At 47.9% G+C, this 17,406-nt stretch overlaps 1 protein-coding gene across 1 annotated transcript in view; it reads left to right on the plus strand.

Moving 5' to 3' along the window:
• Positions 1 to 17,406, plus strand: part of LOC138799067 (zinc finger protein 850-like) — a 48,856-nt gene that overhangs the window by 13,438 nt on the left and 18,012 nt on the right. The window contains exon 3 of the mRNA XM_069979832.1: positions 13,105 to 13,786. Coding sequence (XP_069835933.1) covers positions 13,105 to 13,786 — 682 coding nt within the window. The remainder of the gene's footprint in view (positions 1 to 13,104; positions 13,787 to 17,406) is intronic.

A 17,406-nucleotide genomic window follows, 5' to 3' on the forward strand; every position in this document is an offset into this window, starting at 1 on the left:
TGCCTCACACATCTCCTCCGCCTCACACATCTCCTCCGCCTCACACATCTCTTCTGCCTCATACATCTCCTCGGCCTCACACATCTCCTCTGCCTCAAACATCTCCGCCTCACACATCTCCTCTGCCTCACACATCTCCTCGCCGCACACATCTCTGCAGTCATATCTCCTCCACCTCACACATCTCCTCCGCCTCAGACGTCTCCTCCGCCTCAGACGTCTCCTCCGCCTCACACGTCTCATCCGCGTTACACGTCTCTTCCGCGTCACACGTCTCTTCCGCCTCACACGTCTCATCCGCCTCACACGTCTCCTTCGCCTCATACATCTCTGCAGCCACATCTCCTCCGCCTCACATCCGCCTCACGCCTCTCATCCGCCTCACACATCTCTGCAGCCACATCTCCTCCGCCTCACGCATCTCCTCCGCCTCACGCATCTCCTCCGCCTCACGCATCTCTGCAGTCACATCTCCTCTGCCTCACACATCTCCTGCGCCTCACACATCTCCTCTGCCTCATACATCTCTGCAGTCACATCTCCTCCGCCGCACACATCTCTGCAGTCGCATCTTCTCCGCCTCACACATCTCCTCCGCCTCATACATCTCCTTTGCCTCACACATCTCTTCTGCCTCATACATCTCCTCTGCCTCATACATCTCTTCTGCTTCACACATCTCCTCTGCCTCATACATCTCTTCTGCTTCACACATCTCCTCTGCCTCACACATCTCTTCTGCCTCACACATCTCCTCCGCCTCACACATCTTCTCCGCCTCACACATCTTCTCCGCCTCACACATCTCCTCTGCCTCACACATCTCTTCTGCTTCATACATCTCTGCAGTCACATCTCCTCTGCCTCACACATCTCCTCTGCCTCATGCATCTCCTCCGCCTCACAAGTCTCATCCCCCTCACACGTCTCCTCCGCCTCACACATCTCCTCTGCCTCATACATCTCCTCCGCCTCACACATCTCTGCAGTCACATCTCCTCTGCCTCACACATCTCTGCAGTCACATCTCCTCTGCCTCACACATCTCTTCTGCCTAACGCATCTCATCCGCCTCATACATCTCTGCAGTCACATCTCCTCTGCCTCACACATCTCTTCTGCCTCACGCATCTCATCCGCCTGATACACCTCTGCAGTCACATCTCCTCTGCCACACATTTCCTCTGCCTCACGCATCTCATCCGCCTCACACGTCTCCTCCGCCTCACACATCTTCTCCGCCTCACACGTCTCCTCCGCCTCACACGTCTCCTCCGCCTCACACATCTCTGCAGTCGCATCTTCTCCGCCTCACACATCTCTGCAGTCGCATCTTCTCCGCCTCACATCTCCTCTGCCTCACACATCTTCTCCGCCTCACACATCTCTGCAGTCGCATCTTCTCCGCCTCACACATCTCCTCTGCCTCACACATCTTCTCCGCCTCACACATCTCTGCAGTCACATCTCTTCTGTCTCACACATAGCTGCAGTCATATCTCCTCCGCCTCACACATCTCCTCCGCCTCACACATCTCCTCTGCCTCACACATCTCTGCAGTCACATCTCTGCAGCCTCACACATCCCTTCTACCTCACACATCTCTGCAGCCTCACACATCCCTTCTACCTCACACATCTCTGCAGCCTCACACATCCCTTCTACCTCACACATCTCCTCTGCCTCACACATCTCTGCAGTCACATCTCTTCTGCCTCACACATCTCTGCGAGCCTCACACATCCCTTCTGCCTCACACATCTCTGCAGTCACATCTCCTCTGCCTCACACATCTCTGCAGTCATATCTCCTCCGCCTCACACATCTCCTCCGCCTCACACATCTCCTCTGCCTCACACATCTCTGCAGTCACATCTCTGCAGCCTCACACATCCCTTCTACCTCACACATCTCTGCAGCCTCACACATCCCTTCTACCTCACACATCTCTGCAGCCTCACACATCCCTTCTACCTCACACATCTCCTCTGCCTCACACATCTCTGCAGTCACATCTCTTCTGCCTCACACATCTCTGCGAGCCTCACACATCCCTTCTGCCTCACACATCTCTGCAGTCACATCTCCTCTGCCTCACACATCTCTGCAGTCATATCTCCTCCGCCTCACACATCTCCTCCGCCTCACACATCTCCTCTGCCTCACACATCTCTGCAGCCTCACACATCCCTTCTACCTCACACATCTCTGCAGCCTCACACATCCCTTCTACCTCACACATCTCTGCAGCCTCACACATCCCTTCTACCTCACACATCTCCTCTGCCTCACACATCTCTGCAGTCACATCTCTTCTGCCTCACACATCTCTGCGAGCCTCACACATCCCTTCTGCCTCACACATCTCTGCAGTCACATCTCCTCTGCCTCACACATCTCTTCTGCCTCACACATCTCTGCAGCCTCACACATCCCTTCTACCTCACACATCTCTTCTACCTCACGCATCCCTTCTGCCTCACACATCTCTGCAGTCACATCCCTTCTGCCTCACACATCTCTGCAGCCTCACGCATCCCTTCTGCCTCACACATCTCTGCCCGCCGTCATACATAACATTCTCTGTATGGAACCAGTGACAGAACACAGAGGTTCTACCCCGCCCTCACTGACACACAGCCCGCCGCCGCCGGTCACCATAGCAACGGAAGACACACGTGTGAAATAACTTTATTGTCATCTGCGGCGGACACACAAAGCGCACAGTGCAACCGCGGCCCGCCTTCTCTATTTTATACCTTATACAGAGGGGAGAGAAGGCTCCAAAACATGGCGGCCGCTCCCGCATTGTACCTAACGAAAGCGGCAGATGGAGTCTACAACAATATGGCTCCCGGCGACCTCTACTGAACTCTTCGAACAGCCAGGAATGGAAAAGTACGACAACATGGCGGGGCTCGATCATTGCTGGTGCATACCGGAAGTGATTCCAATGGGAAAGAACACTTCCGGGCGAGGTACTGGCAACACGGTAACAGTAAGGAAATCCATGTGAGGTCAGTGCAACTTGTGTATAATATTACTAAGGGGGAGTGTGCAGATATTATTACCAATGGGGAAAGATGGAACATAAAGATTTAATGACTTATAGGTTTCACAGACATGGACTGAGCAGGATATATGTGCACTCCACCATCACCCCCCATATACACAGACCACATGAGGAGGTTACTGATCCTTCCTCCCATTCAGCTCCCTACAGTGTAAGAGATTGCTCCTCTACCTGCCGGATCCACCAAGGATGGAGCAAGAAAGAAGAGAGACCTCCATATTACACCTCACCCTGGAGATCATCTACCTGCTGACCGGAGAGGTGAGGGATTCTGGGGGATGGGTCACATGACCTCCCTCTTCTCTCTAGTAATAATACAGGACATGACCTGGAGAGGTGAGGGATTCTGGGGGATGGGTCACATGACCTCCCTCTTCTCTCTACTAATAATACAGGACATGAGCGGAGAGGTGAGGGATTCTGGGGGATGGGTCACATGACCTCCCTCTTCTCTCTACTAATAATACAGGACATGAGCGGAGAGGTGAGGGATTCTGGGGGATGGGTCACATGACCTCCCTCTTCTCTAGTAATAATACAGGACATGGGCGGAGAGGTGAGGGATTCTGGGGGATGGGTCACATGACCTCCCTCTTCTCTAGTAATAATACAGGACATGGGCGGAGAGGTGAGGGATTCTGGGGGATGGGTCACATGACCTCCCTCTTCTCTAGTAATAATACAGGACATGGGCGGAGAGGTGAGGGATTCTGGGGGATGGGTCACATGACCTCCCTCTTCTCTCTAGTAATAACATACCTCCCAACCGTCCCGGATTTCGCGGGACAGTCCCGTTTTCGGGGTTCTGTCCCGCGGTCCCGGAACGGCCCCCCGTGTCCCGCATTTTAAGTGGCCCCAGCGAAAAAAACAATAAATCAGTAACTCACCTGTCCGCCGGTCCCAGCAGCTCCTCTCCCGGCAGAGCGCGCACTCCCGTCATCCTCCGGGGCGGGCAGCGGGGGTACAGAGTCACTAACTGTACCGGAAGTGACCTGCTCATGAATCACTTCCGGCACAGTCAGTGTCTGTATACCCCGCTGCCCGCCCCGGAGGATGACGGGAGTGCGCGCTCTGCCGGGAGAGGAGCTGCTGGGACCGGAGGACAGGTGAGTTACTGGTTTATTGTTTTTGCCGCTGGTGCCACACAAATGGGGGGATTGGCTACTCTGTGGGGCACTATATGGAGGCATTAGCTACTATATGGGGGGCATTGGCTACTATGTGGGGCATATTTGGGGGATTGGCTACTATGTGGGGCATATTTGGGGGATTGGCTACTATGTGGGGCATATATGGCGGCATTGTTTACTATGTGGGGCATATATGGGGGATTGGCTACTATGTGGGCATATATGGGGGATTGGCTACTATGTGGGGCACTATATGGGGGATTGGCTACTATGTGGGGCATATATGGGGGCATTGGCTACTATGTGGGCACTATATGGGGGATTGGCTACTATGTGGGGCATATATGGGGGCATGGCTACTATGTGGGGCACTATATGGGCATTGGATACTATGTGGGGCACTATATGGGGCATTGCTACTATGTGGGGCTCTATATGGGGGCATTGGATACTATGTGGGGCACTATATGGGGCATTGGATACTATGTGGGGCACTATATGGGGGATTGGCTACTATATGGGGCACTATATGGGGGCATTGGCTACTATGTGGGGCTCTATATGGGGCATTGGATACTATGTGGGGCACTATATGGGGCATTGGATACTATGTGGGGCACTATATGGGGGATTGGATACTATGTGGGGCACTATATGGGGGATTGGATTCTATGTGGGGCACTATGTGGGGGATTGGATACTATGTGGGGCACTATGTGGGGGATTGGATTCTATGTGGGGCACTATGTGAGGATTGGATACTATGTTGGTCACTATATGGGGGCATTGGATACTATGTGGGGCACTATGTGGGGGATTGGATACTATGTGGGGCACTATGTGGGGGATTGGATACTATGTGGGGCACTATGTGGGGGATTGGATACTATGTGGGGCATATATGGGGGCATTGGATACTATGTGTGGCACTATTGGGGGGATTGAATACTATGTGGGGCACTATAATGGGGGATTGGATACCATATAGGGCATTTTTGGGGGGATTAGATACTGTATAGGGCACTATTCAGTCAGCAGCATGTGGTGACTGTAGGGGAGTGGCTATGGAGGGTTGATATAGGGGCGTGGCTATGGAGGGTTGCTATGGGGGTGTGGCTATGGAGGGTCGCTATGGGGGCGTGGCTATTGGGACCGCGGCGCACATGTCCCTCTTTGCTCTTTGCAAAAGTTGGGAGGTATGGTAATAATACAGGACATGGGCGGAGAGGTGGGGGCTCTGTATATAGTGATATTTATCAGGGTCTCTCCATCCTCAGGATTACACAGTAGTGAAGAAGACATGTGGAGAGTGTGTGGCCCCCAGCAGCAGCAGCAGGTCAGGAGGATGGAGCAGGGCCCGGGGCCCCATCACGGAGCCTCCACCTCCCTCACTGATACCTGAGAGGAACAATGAGCAGAAGATCCTAGAACTCACCCACAAGATGATGGAGCTGCTGACTGGAGAGGTGAGCAATGCTGCTGGGAATGCTGGGACATCATCCAGGAACACAAGGGATGATGGGTCTGGATGATGACTGGATCATTGTGTGTGTCAGGTTCCTATAAGGTGTCAGGATGTGGCCGTCTATTTCTCCATGGAGGAGTGGGAGTATGTAGAAGGACACAAGGATCTGTACCAGGAGGCCATGATGGAGGACCACCGGCCCCTCACATCACCGGGTAAGAGGAGACTCTCATTGATGGTAAAGGAGAGAGCAGTATTGGGGTCCCCTAGACCCCCCATCATCTGCTCATCACATATACACAATGTATTCAGTCACTGTGTGTGTCTCCTACAGATGGATCCAGTAAGAGGAATCCACCAGAGAGATGTCCCGCTCCTCTGGATCCCCAGGACTGTCTGGGGGGAGATGACACTGTCCTGCAGGAGGAGCAGGTAGATGGAGGGGGAGATGACACTGTCCTGCAGGAGGAGCAGGTAGATGGAGGGGGAGATGACACTGTCCTGCAGGAGGAGCAGGGAGATGGAGATGACACTGTCCTGCAGGAGGAGCAGGTAGATGGAGAGGGAGATGACACTGTCCTGCAGGAGGAGCAGGTAGATGGAGGGGGAGATGACACTGTCCTGCAGGAGGAGCAGGTAGGTGGAGGGGAGATGACACTGTCCTGCAGGAGGAGCAGGTAGATGGAGGGGGAGATGACACTGTCCTGCAGGAGGAGCAGGTAGGTGGAGGGGAGATGACACTGTCCTGCAGGAGGAGCAGGTAGATGGAGGAGGAGATGACACTGTCCTGCAGGTAGATGGAGGGGGAGGTGACACTGTCCTGCAGGAAGAGCAGGTAGATGGAGGGGGAGATGACACTGTCCTGCAGGAGGAGCAGGTAGATGGAGGGGGAGATGACACTGTCCTGCAGGAGGAGCAGGTAGGTGGAGGGGAGATGACACTGTCCTGCAGGAGGAGCAGGTAGATGGAGGAGGAGATGACACTGTCCTGCAGGAGGAGCAGGTAGATGGAGGGGGAGATGACGCTGTCCTGCAGGAGGAGCAGGGAGATGAAGGGGGAGATGACGCTGTCCTGCAGGAGGAGCAGGGAGATGGAGCGGGAGATTACAGTGTCCTGCACTGTCCTGTCCAGCGCGTATAACCATAGATGGGTCTTATGTTATAGTGTAGGGTTGTCTGATTTCCATCAGGCCTGTTATATGATGCTGTGGAGTTGTGGGGGGCTTCTTAGTGTTCACTCCCTGGTGGAGGTGGTTTTGTGTCTTTATCTTTTAGTTTTTTTCTGTAAAACTGAATGATTCTAGTTTGTTATTTGGTTTATATGGATCAGGATGAAAGTCTCTTCGATCTTAAAATTGTTGAGGTGGAAGAAGACGAAGAGCTGGATGTGCGGAGTGATCAGCCGTGTAAGGAAGAGGACATCCCTACTGATATTATTACCCCAGGTGAGTAATAGGGAATAACGGGAGGAAACAATTTCTGTGTTGTTTGAGTCTTCTGCTTTGCCATGTTGTCCCGGGTCTTAGAAGCTTCATGTTGTTTCTGTTTAGGAGAGATAGTTTGGGGTTTCCATAGGGCCTTTGCAGGGACAGGTGTTAGGGAAAGGTTAAGGGCAACATGCTTCATCATCATCCACAGACTTTGGTTACCTTTTAGGCTGCATTCATATGTTCAGTGTTTTAACTGGTCTGTCGCTGTAGTCCGCTAGCTACTTCCTCTGTGATCCGTGCAAAACCATCTGTGTTTACTAGTTTAAATAAAGTTTGCAGTTTACAAAGCAATGGGTTATTCAATTGTCTGTGCGCACAGACAACTACACGGAACGCGTGAATGCAGCCTTATGTTTTTCTTCTTATAACGGGCATCTTGTTATACTTTTCCGCTCTATCCTAAGTCCTTATGTATCTGGGCACAGAGAGCTACACTCAGGACCCAGGAATGGCACTGCTAGAGGTAGAGTATAATTCTGCCGATTATCCCAGGTCATATGATCCTTCTCCTTGCAAGGCTTTATGGACTACCCTAAGGACCTTTGATCCTTCCTCCTTTTCTTTCTGCCAACACCGTTTTAAGAGGTTCAGCCAAAATGAACCACCTGGGCTTTGAGTTCACACAGAAGTGAACATGGAGACAAGTTTGTGGAAACCACCAACCTCTTATGTTACTGCTCTTACCTCATGTTAAGTTCTTAGGTCCACGAGACCCGACCTCTACCCTCCACAGCATATTCTCCTTTGGGTTACATGCATTTCAGAATATTTTCATTGGGTTTATGATTGATGAGTAGATCCCTCCTTTTCTTATCTTTAAGATGGTCAACAAATGTTTAATATTTGCTAACCTGTAATCCAGAGAAAAGGACTCTACACCTGCATGTTTTCATCTGCTTATGTGTCCAGTGGTCTTGGGTCATCTGGAGGTTTTCTTGTGACTTGGCTGCAGGACTCCCTGGTGTGTGCCTAGTTATTCCATGGGTCCACTTCATCCATCTCTAGATCTTCCCTCCTCCTCTGCTCCTCAAGATCCTTGAACAAATGAAAGCAGAAGGCATAGTAACGATCCAGGAGGCTAAGGATTGGCGCTTAGAAGCGTACAATCCCAATAGGATTTCCCTTTATGTAGATGTTCCCTGGCTGTCGTCTTCTCAGGGAAAGAAACATAGAAGATTGTCAACAGTAAAAGCCCCCTGCTCCATCTAGTCAGCCCTATTAGTTTTCCACTTCTTATTATCTTAGGATACATATATGTATATACCAGGCAGGTTACATCCAGTTATTGTAGATTTACCTACTACATCTGCTGGAAGTTTCCTCCAAGCATCCACTACTCTTTCAGTACAGTAATATTTTCTCACTTTGCTTCTGAGCTTTCCCCCAGTAACCTCTCACTGTTTCCTCTTGTTCTTGTGTCCAGTTTTTAAAACTGGACACAGGCTGGAAACGGTAAAATCCTCTTCCGCTCGGAGCTACCACAAGACTCCATGTCATGTTTCTGTAAATGCAAGGAGATGCGTCTCCCATTCCCTCTCCTTTGTGCGGTGGGACCACAGTCTAGTCCTCGATGACTTGCACTCGGCTTGTTTTCAGCATCTATGTGAGGTTTCTTCTTGGACGGTGGCCTTTATTGTGGCTACCACCTCCATTAGATGGCTATGTGAATCGTCTTTATTTTGCTGATAAATCAGCTCTCTGTCCATTTCCCTCCTTCTCACCAATGGTGTTATTTTTCTTACATCTTTATGAGAATATTGTGTTCCTGTGTTGTCTGCAGTAGATTCTGCTGGTGTACTGTGCTTCCCGGTAGTCACAACCTCCAGGTTACCTCTGCCTTGTTCTTCCTCTCGATATGCGCATGCTCCTTGATGGGCAAAAGCACGAACCCCAATACTCCCCTCCCCCCCAATCATCTTCCATTTGCCAGGTATAAGAGGTAGCTACACCTTACCTTAGGAAATTAATTTTTTTGAGTCTAAGGCATCATTCACACATTCAGTAGTTTTTCAGGATCGTATATTATGTCTGCAAAAATCCATATTTTTGGATTTTGCTAAAAATGAGGTGATCTGTTTTTTTCCCCTAATGTTACAGACGATTCTTTTGTAAAAATTACAGCGGCTCCCATAGACAATTATGGCCCCTACTATGTCCTATTTTTTTCAGCACGGATTGCGGATCCAATAAAAGATACAGCTGGTGTGAATCGTCCAATAAAAAAAATCATTTGGCCCTAAATTTGCCTGTTATTCTGGATCCGCAATTACCGACCAAAGTACGGAACGTGTGAATGTAGCCTAAGGGCCTTATTACAAAAAACAATAATCAGGCGGATTCGACCAACTATTGCTCCGTTTAATAGAGTAATCAGCTGATGACAACAACGTGTCAAAGTCTGACAACAAAGTCATTGGCCGCCGACCGCGCATTACTACGTGAAGTAGTGATGCACGGCCGATGGCTAACAATTTACATAGTTACATAGTTAACACGGTTGAAAAAAGACACATGTCCATCAAGTTCAACCAAGGAGGGGATGGATACAGGGAAGGGGGAGGGGTGATAGGTTCTATACATATGCATTTATATTATTTTGGCCTAAGAACTTGTCTAGGCCGGTTTTGAAGCCTCTACTGTTTTTGCTGTGACCAGATCCTGTGGTAGACTGTTCCACAGATTCACAGTTCTCATTGTAAAGAAGACTTGTCGCCTCCGGAGATTGAACCTTTTTTTCTCCAGGCGGAGGCAGTGCCCCCTTGTCTCTCCAGGCGGAGGCAGCGCCCCCTTGTCTCTCCAGGTGGAGGCGGTGGCCTCTTGTCTCTCCAGGCGGAGGCGGCGCCCTTTTGTCTCTCCAGGTGGAGGCGGTGGCCTCTTGTCTCTCCAGGCGGAGGCAGTGCCCCCTTGTCTCTCTGGGTGGAGGCAGCGCCCCCTTGTCTCTCTGGGTGGAGGCAGCGCCCCCTTGTCTCTCTGGGTGGAGGCAGCCCCCCCTTGTCCTTTGAAGGGGTTTTACCTGGAACATCTTTTCCCCATATTTCTTGTAGGGGCCATTTATATATTTAAATAAATTAATCATATCTCCCCTTAAACGTCTCTTCTCCAGACTAAACAAATGTAATTCTTTTAATCTCTCCTCATAACTAAGATGCTCTATTCCCCTTATTAGTTTAGTTGCCCGTCTTTGTACCCTCTCCAGCTCTAGGACGTCCTTTTTATGAATCGGGTTCCAAAACTGGACAGCGACTCCAGATGAGGCCGCACCAAAGCTTTATAGGGGGGTAATATTATATCCCTGTCCCCAGAGTCCATGCCTGTTTTAATGCATGACAATATCCTGCTGGCCTTAGAAGCAGCTGCCTGACATTGTGTGCTGTTCTGTAGTCTATTATCTACAAGTACACCCAGATCCTTCTCCATCAGCGACTCTTCCAGTGTAACTCCCCCCAGAACATATGATGCATGTGGGTTATTAGTACCCAGGTGCATAACTTTACATTTGTCCACATTGAACCTCATTTGCCAAGTGGACGCCCAAACACTCAGTGTGTCTAAGTCATCCTGTAACATCTGCACATCCATTATAGACTGTACTGTATTACACAGCCTATAACATCTGCACATCCTCCATAGACTGTACTGTACTACAAAGCCTGTAACATCTGCACATCCTCCATAGACTGTACTGTACTACAAAGCCTGTAACATCTGCACATCCTCCATAGACTGTACTGTACTACAAAGCTTGGTGTCATCTGCAAAGATAGAAACATTGCTGTTAATTCCATTCTCAATATCATTAATAAACAAGTTAAACAGAAGAGGGCCCAGTACTGACCCTTGGGGTACACCACTTATTACCGGGGACCATTCGGAGTAGGAATCATTGACCACCACTCTCTGGGTACGATTATTAAGCCAGTTTTTAATCCAGTTACACATTAAACTTTCCAAACCGATAGACTTTAACTTACCCATCAGACGTCCATGAGGAACTGTGTCAAACGCTTTTGCAAAATCCAGGTACACGATATCCACAGCCGCGCCCCCATCCAGGCTTCTACTTACCTCTTCATAGAAAATATTAGGTTGGTTTGACAGCTTCTGTCCTTAGTAAAACCATGCTGGTTATCACTTATAATACTATTAGCCACTACATATTCCTGGATGTAGTCCCTTATAAGCCCCTCAAATAGTTTCCCCACAATGGACGTTAAGCTTACAGGTCTATAGTTACCTGGGGAAGTTCGAGAGCCCTTTTTGAAAATCGGCATTACATTTGCCTTACGCCAGTCCCTCGGCACAATACCAGTAAGCAAAGAATCACTGAATATTTCATACAAGGGTAGATAAATTACAGAACTGAGTTCCCTAAGAACTCTGGGGTGTAATCCATCAGGCCCTGGGGCTTTGGTTACATTTAGTTTATTTAATTTATCTTGGACCATATCTATAGTAAACCAGTTCAGTACATTACATGTGTTAGCAGCACTGGCCCCACCCACCTCAGTACTGGCCCCACCCACCACAGCTCCATCCTCTTCTTTTGTATATACAGAACTGAAGAAGCCATTAAGTAACTCAGCTTTCTCCTGATCCCCAGTTATTAACTCCCAGTCATCATTATTTAGGGGTCCTACATGCTCTGTCCTTGGTTTTTTTGCATTAATATATTTAAAGCGACTCTGTACCCACAATCTGCCCCCCACAAACCGCTTGTACCTTCAGATAGCTGCTTTTAATTCAAAATCTGTCCTGGGGTCCGTTCGGCAGGTGATGCAGTTATTGTCCTAAAAATTAACTTTTAAACTTGCAGCCCTGTGTCAAAATGGCGTCGCCAAGAGTGTCTGTACATTAGACTTGCACTGCCTCTCCATCCCTCATTAGTCGGAATGCCCCAGGCAGGATTTTTCCTATTCATCACCAGTCTGAACATAGCACAGATGTTGGATCATTAAAGCTCATGTGCAGTGTTCTGACAAAGGATGGATAGAAAAAAACCTGCCAGGGGCATTCCTTATGGTGAGGAGGAGGGACGGAGAGGCAGTGCAAGTCTAATGCACAGACACTCTAGGCCACGTCAATTTTACACAGGGCTGCAAGTTTAAAAGTTGCTTTTTAGGACAATAACTGCATCACCTGCTGAACGGACACCAGAAAAGATCTTAGATTGAAAGCAGCTATCCGAAGGTACAAGCGATTGGGGGAGGGGGGTGTCTTCTGCCCTCTGCATCCCAGCACTATGGGACAGGCCGCTCAGCCAATCACTGGCTGCGGCGCAGGGCAGCAGAATAGTGGGAGCGTGGAGAGGTAATGTATGACAGTTTAGAGCAAGGCCTGCATGAACATTGCTAACGATAGATATATGCCCTGCTAAGCGATAATTGAGCCCTCTAATAGGCTCAGTAAATGAGCGCTGATCGATACTGTTGAGAAAGATCCTTATGGATTGGAACGTGGGCAGCGTTATTGTACATTCTTTATGAGTGAACTCGAAAGCATCTGAAAGTGAGTGCCGGGATTTTCTTTCTCTTGCTACATTGTGGATTCCGCGTCCACCGCAACAAAGTTACCAGAGTGCCGGATCACCTACCTACTTCTGGACAAATTGGCAGAAGCCCAGACAACATATAAACCTCTGTATTACTAGTCTAATAAGATGATCCTTACATTAGTAGATTAATAAACTATTTGTTATTTGTTTGAAATATTATGTGAGGAATATAAGGAATTAAAGTTGTCCTTCTCTTTCTGTAGATGGTCACAATGAAGACTTGGGGCAGAGCCTTTTTTCATCTATAGTTTTTGAAGGAGACAATTCAAAAAAGAAATCACGTGTAGTGCAACCGAAGAAAAATCACACAGCAACAAAAGTGTTTTCATGTTCTGAATGTGGGAAAAACTTCACCAAGAATTCAAATCTACTTCAACATGAGAAAACACACAAAGGGGAAAAGCCATTTTCATGTTCAGAATGTGGGAAATTTTTCACCAACAAATCCATTCTAGCACAACATCAGAAAATCCATACAGGGGAGAAGCCGTTTTCATGCACAGAATGTGGGAAAAGTTTTTTTCAGAAATCAACACTAATAGAACATCAGAAAATTCACACAGGAGAGAAGCCATTTTCATGTTCAGAATGTGGAAAATGTTTCATTAAGAAAAGCGGTCTAGCTGAGCATCATAAGATCCATACAGGGGTGAAGCCATTTTCATGTCTTGAATGTGGAAAATCTTTTACCCAAAAACCTTACCTTGTCAAACATTATAGAATTCACACAGGGGAGAAGCCATTTCCATGTCTGGAATGTGGGAAAAGTTTCATTCAGAAATCAGATCTTACTGTTCATCAAAGAATCCATACAGGAGAGCGACCATTTTCCTGTTTAGAATGTGGGAAATGTTTTACCATGAAATCAGCTCTTATCACGCATCAGAAAATTCACACAGGAGATAAGCCATTTTCTTGTGAGGAATGTGGGAAATGCTTTACCTTGAAATCAGCTCTTGTTACACATCAGAGAATCCATACAGGAGAGAGGCCGTTTTCATGTGCAGAATGTGGGAAATCTTTTGCTCATCAATCAGGTCTTATTATACATCAAAAAGTTCACACAGGAAAGAAACCGTTTTTGTTTTAAGTTGTGTGAGATGTTTAACTAGAAAAGCATGTGAGGGAATTCACACTGCGGAGAAGCTGTTTACTATACTGTATACGCCGGATGTGAGAAATCTTGGGTCCGCCAATCGGAATTTTGTGAACATAAAAAAACTTAAGAGTGAAAAATTAGAAACTTTCTTGTAAATTATCAGAGAATCCGGCAGGAGGTGGAAGTCGATCCTGATGTTTAATAAAACGGGAATCATCTCTACAGTTCTCAAATTCTTCGCTTTCGGTGGAGATGACTTTGATCTTTCGTTTCCATACGATACCTTCATGATGTCTTGGGATCCAAGAAGCGGAAAGTAGACCACAAATCAGTACTGAAGTCTTTTCAAGAGGATTTCTGCTTCCTTGAGGACCAGAGCATTATTTTCTCCTCTTTGCTTTCTAGCAGCCATACAGTTTCTAGAAATTGTTATGGTCCCAACTAGTGTTGAGCAGATAAGTTTGTGTTAGTCAACGTTCTTCGAACCCAAACACTTGACACGTCGTGGCTACAGAAGTTGGATGTGTCCTGAGGGAGTCCTGGAAAACATGCATACAGCTGTAGCTGCAGAACGTTTGGGTTCCCAGAACATTGCCGAACCCAAACAGTTCGGCATCAGCGCTCAACACTAGTCACAACGATACCAAAAATGTGCATACCGTTTTACGACTTATATTTCATAAAGTTTATTTATTGTATACAAAAAATGTTTTTCTGACTTTTTTTGTAACATTACTTTTTTATTTATTTTACTTTGTGCCTAATTCCACTGGGGTACCCCTAAACAAAGATAGTAAGATGGTGCAAAGTGCTATGATACTTTGACACTTTAAAATACTCAGCAGTATATACACCTTTCCTATCAAAGGGAAAAATAAAGGGTCCAAAGTTTGGGTCAAACCCAGCCCGTCTCCACTACTCTATAAGTTACATCGTAATCAGCAAACCTGTAGATGCCAGTGTATAAAGATTGCACCAAACGCTAGATTGACAGCTCAGCAGTAGCATTTATAGGAGTTGCCAAACTGCTCGTTTTTGGCAACGTTCTCCGAACCTGAACGCTCGGGATTCAAATACCAAGTCTTCAGGTTTGGAAAACAGCAGAAGCCAAACAGTTCAGTAATCACCAGGTAAGGCTGCCTTTACAGAGAGGGATTTAGCTGACAGATTTTATTATTTTTATTATATAAAACTAAGAAGTTGTACTTTCTTTTCCACAAGACTGTAAATCTGGGTTAACTTATGACAACTAGTGTTCAGCAAATCTGTCAAAATGTTCGGCTTCGTCAACGTTTTCCATACTTGAACACTCAGCTTTTAATTCCCAGTTGGATGCTGCCCTAGGACGGCCAGGAAAGCATGGATACAGCCTATACCCATGTTTCCCAGGACTCCCTAGGGCTAAATCCCACTTCTGGGGCCTGGGAGGGAGTGGGTCATGTGTGAGAAGGGGGCGGCTATGTGTCTGAGGGGGAGAAACACGTTCTGAGCGTGCGCCGCAAAGACTATTGGGAGTTGTAATCTGATAACAGTACAAGCGAAGAGCAACAGCAGAAAACTACATCAGAGAAGTGGGACTACTGTACAACCACATAAAGAGTGTTCAGGAAATATAAGTAGGAACTTTGCACTGTTTGTTATTTTTTAACAATGCTGCCCGGAGTATCCCCTTAATTGCCACTGAGCATATGGTCGAGCACTGGTGTTGGTGGCTCAGGGCGGAGGACTGGTGTGATTAGCATTGCTGTCATACAGCGCTGAGGTCTGTCTGTTCCCAATGGACATCTGAAAGGTGTTTCTATGTTCTCCCCGTGTGTGCGTGGTTTTCCTCTGAGTCCTCTAGTTTCTTACCACATTCCAAAACATACAGGTAGGTGTAAGCTGTCAACCCTAAAGGGGACAGGGACTGATATGAGCTCTGCACAGCCCTGTGGAGTAAGTTGGTGCTATATACACTACTCAAAAAATAAAGGGACCCCTCAGATAACCCCACCTAGATGTGAATGAATGAAATCTTCTCATTGAATACTTTGTTCTGTACAAAGTTGAATGTGCTGACAACAAAGTCACACAAACAACTTCAATGGAAATCACATTTATTAACTAATGGTGGTCTGGATTTGGCGTCACACACAAAATTACAGTGGAACAACACCCTCCAGGCTGATCCAACTTTTTTTTTTTTTAATACTTTTATTTTCATATACAAAATACAGACAGAATATTACAAATAATAGTTTAGGATATAGAGGACAGCTTAAAATGTCTCAAAGACTTGCATCAAATGCCGCGAGCCTAAACTGAAACAGACCATCATGAAAGCTTTATCATTGTCCATTCCAACATTCAACAAATCAATAATATTCCAACACAAACCCCCCAACCTACCCACCCATCCCAGCGGAGGAGGAAAAAGAGAGAAGAAAATAAAGAGAATGAAAAAGAAAAAATAAATTAAATTTCACAGGAGGGGGGTAAGAGGGACCTGAACATTAGAAACAGTGATTTGTCCGGCTAACACTTCACACTGTCCCCCTATCCTCCCATTTGGCCCAGATCTTACAGAAACGCAATAACCTTCTACTAGATTGTCTTCTTGCCATAGAGCTCTCATATTTATAGACTCTCTCTACCAATACCTCCCATTCTTGAAAGGAGAGCAAAGAGTCCCCCATCCAACAACTGGAGATAAGAACCTTAGCGAGGGCCGTCATCTTATTTATAATCTTTCCATCTTCCATCCAGGCTGATCCAACTTTGCTGTAATGTCCTTATACCAAGTCATACTGAGGCTGAGTATTGTGTGTGGCCTCCACGTCCCTCTATGACCTCCGTACAAGGCCCAGGCATTCTCCCAATGAGGTGTCTGTATGACCTCTCTACAAGGCCCGGGCATGCTCCTGATAAGGCAGCTGTATGACCTTCCTACAAGGCCCGGGCATGCTCCTGATAAGGCAGCTGTATGACCTCTCTCAAGGCCCGGGCATGCTCCTGATAAGGCAGCTGTATGACCTTCCTACAAGGCCCGGGCATGCTCCTGATAAGGCAGCTGTATGACCTTCCTACAAGGCCCGGGCATGCTCCTGATGAGGTGTCTGTATGACCTCCCTACAAGGCCCGGGCATGCTCCTGATGAGGTGGCTGTATGACCTCCCTACAAGGCCCGGGCATGCTCCTGATGAGGTGTCTGTATGACCTCCCTACAAGGCCCGGGCATGCTCCTGATGAGGTGTCTGTATGACCTCCCTACAAGGCCCGGGCATGCTCCTGATAAGGCGGCTGTATGACCTCCCTACAAGGCCCGGGCATGCTCCTGATAAGGCGGCTGTATGACCTCCCTACAAGGCCCGGGCATGCTCCTGATGAGGTGTCTGTATGACCTCCCTACAAGGCCCGGGCATGCTCCTGATGAGGTGTCTGTATGACCTCCCTACAAGGCCCGGGCATGCTCCTGATAAGGCAGCTGTATGACCTTCCTACAAGGCCCGGGCATGCTCCTGATAAGGCGGCTGTATGACCTCCCTACAAGGCCCGGGCATGCTCCTGATAAGGCGGCTGTATGACCTCCCTACAAGGCCCGGGCATGCTCCTGATAAGG

Source organism: Dendropsophus ebraccatus, chromosome 8 (genome assembly GCF_027789765.1).
Source record: "Dendropsophus ebraccatus isolate aDenEbr1 chromosome 8, aDenEbr1.pat, whole genome shotgun sequence".
In the NCBI taxonomy this organism is placed as follows: Eukaryota; Metazoa; Chordata; class Amphibia; order Anura; family Hylidae; genus Dendropsophus; species Dendropsophus ebraccatus.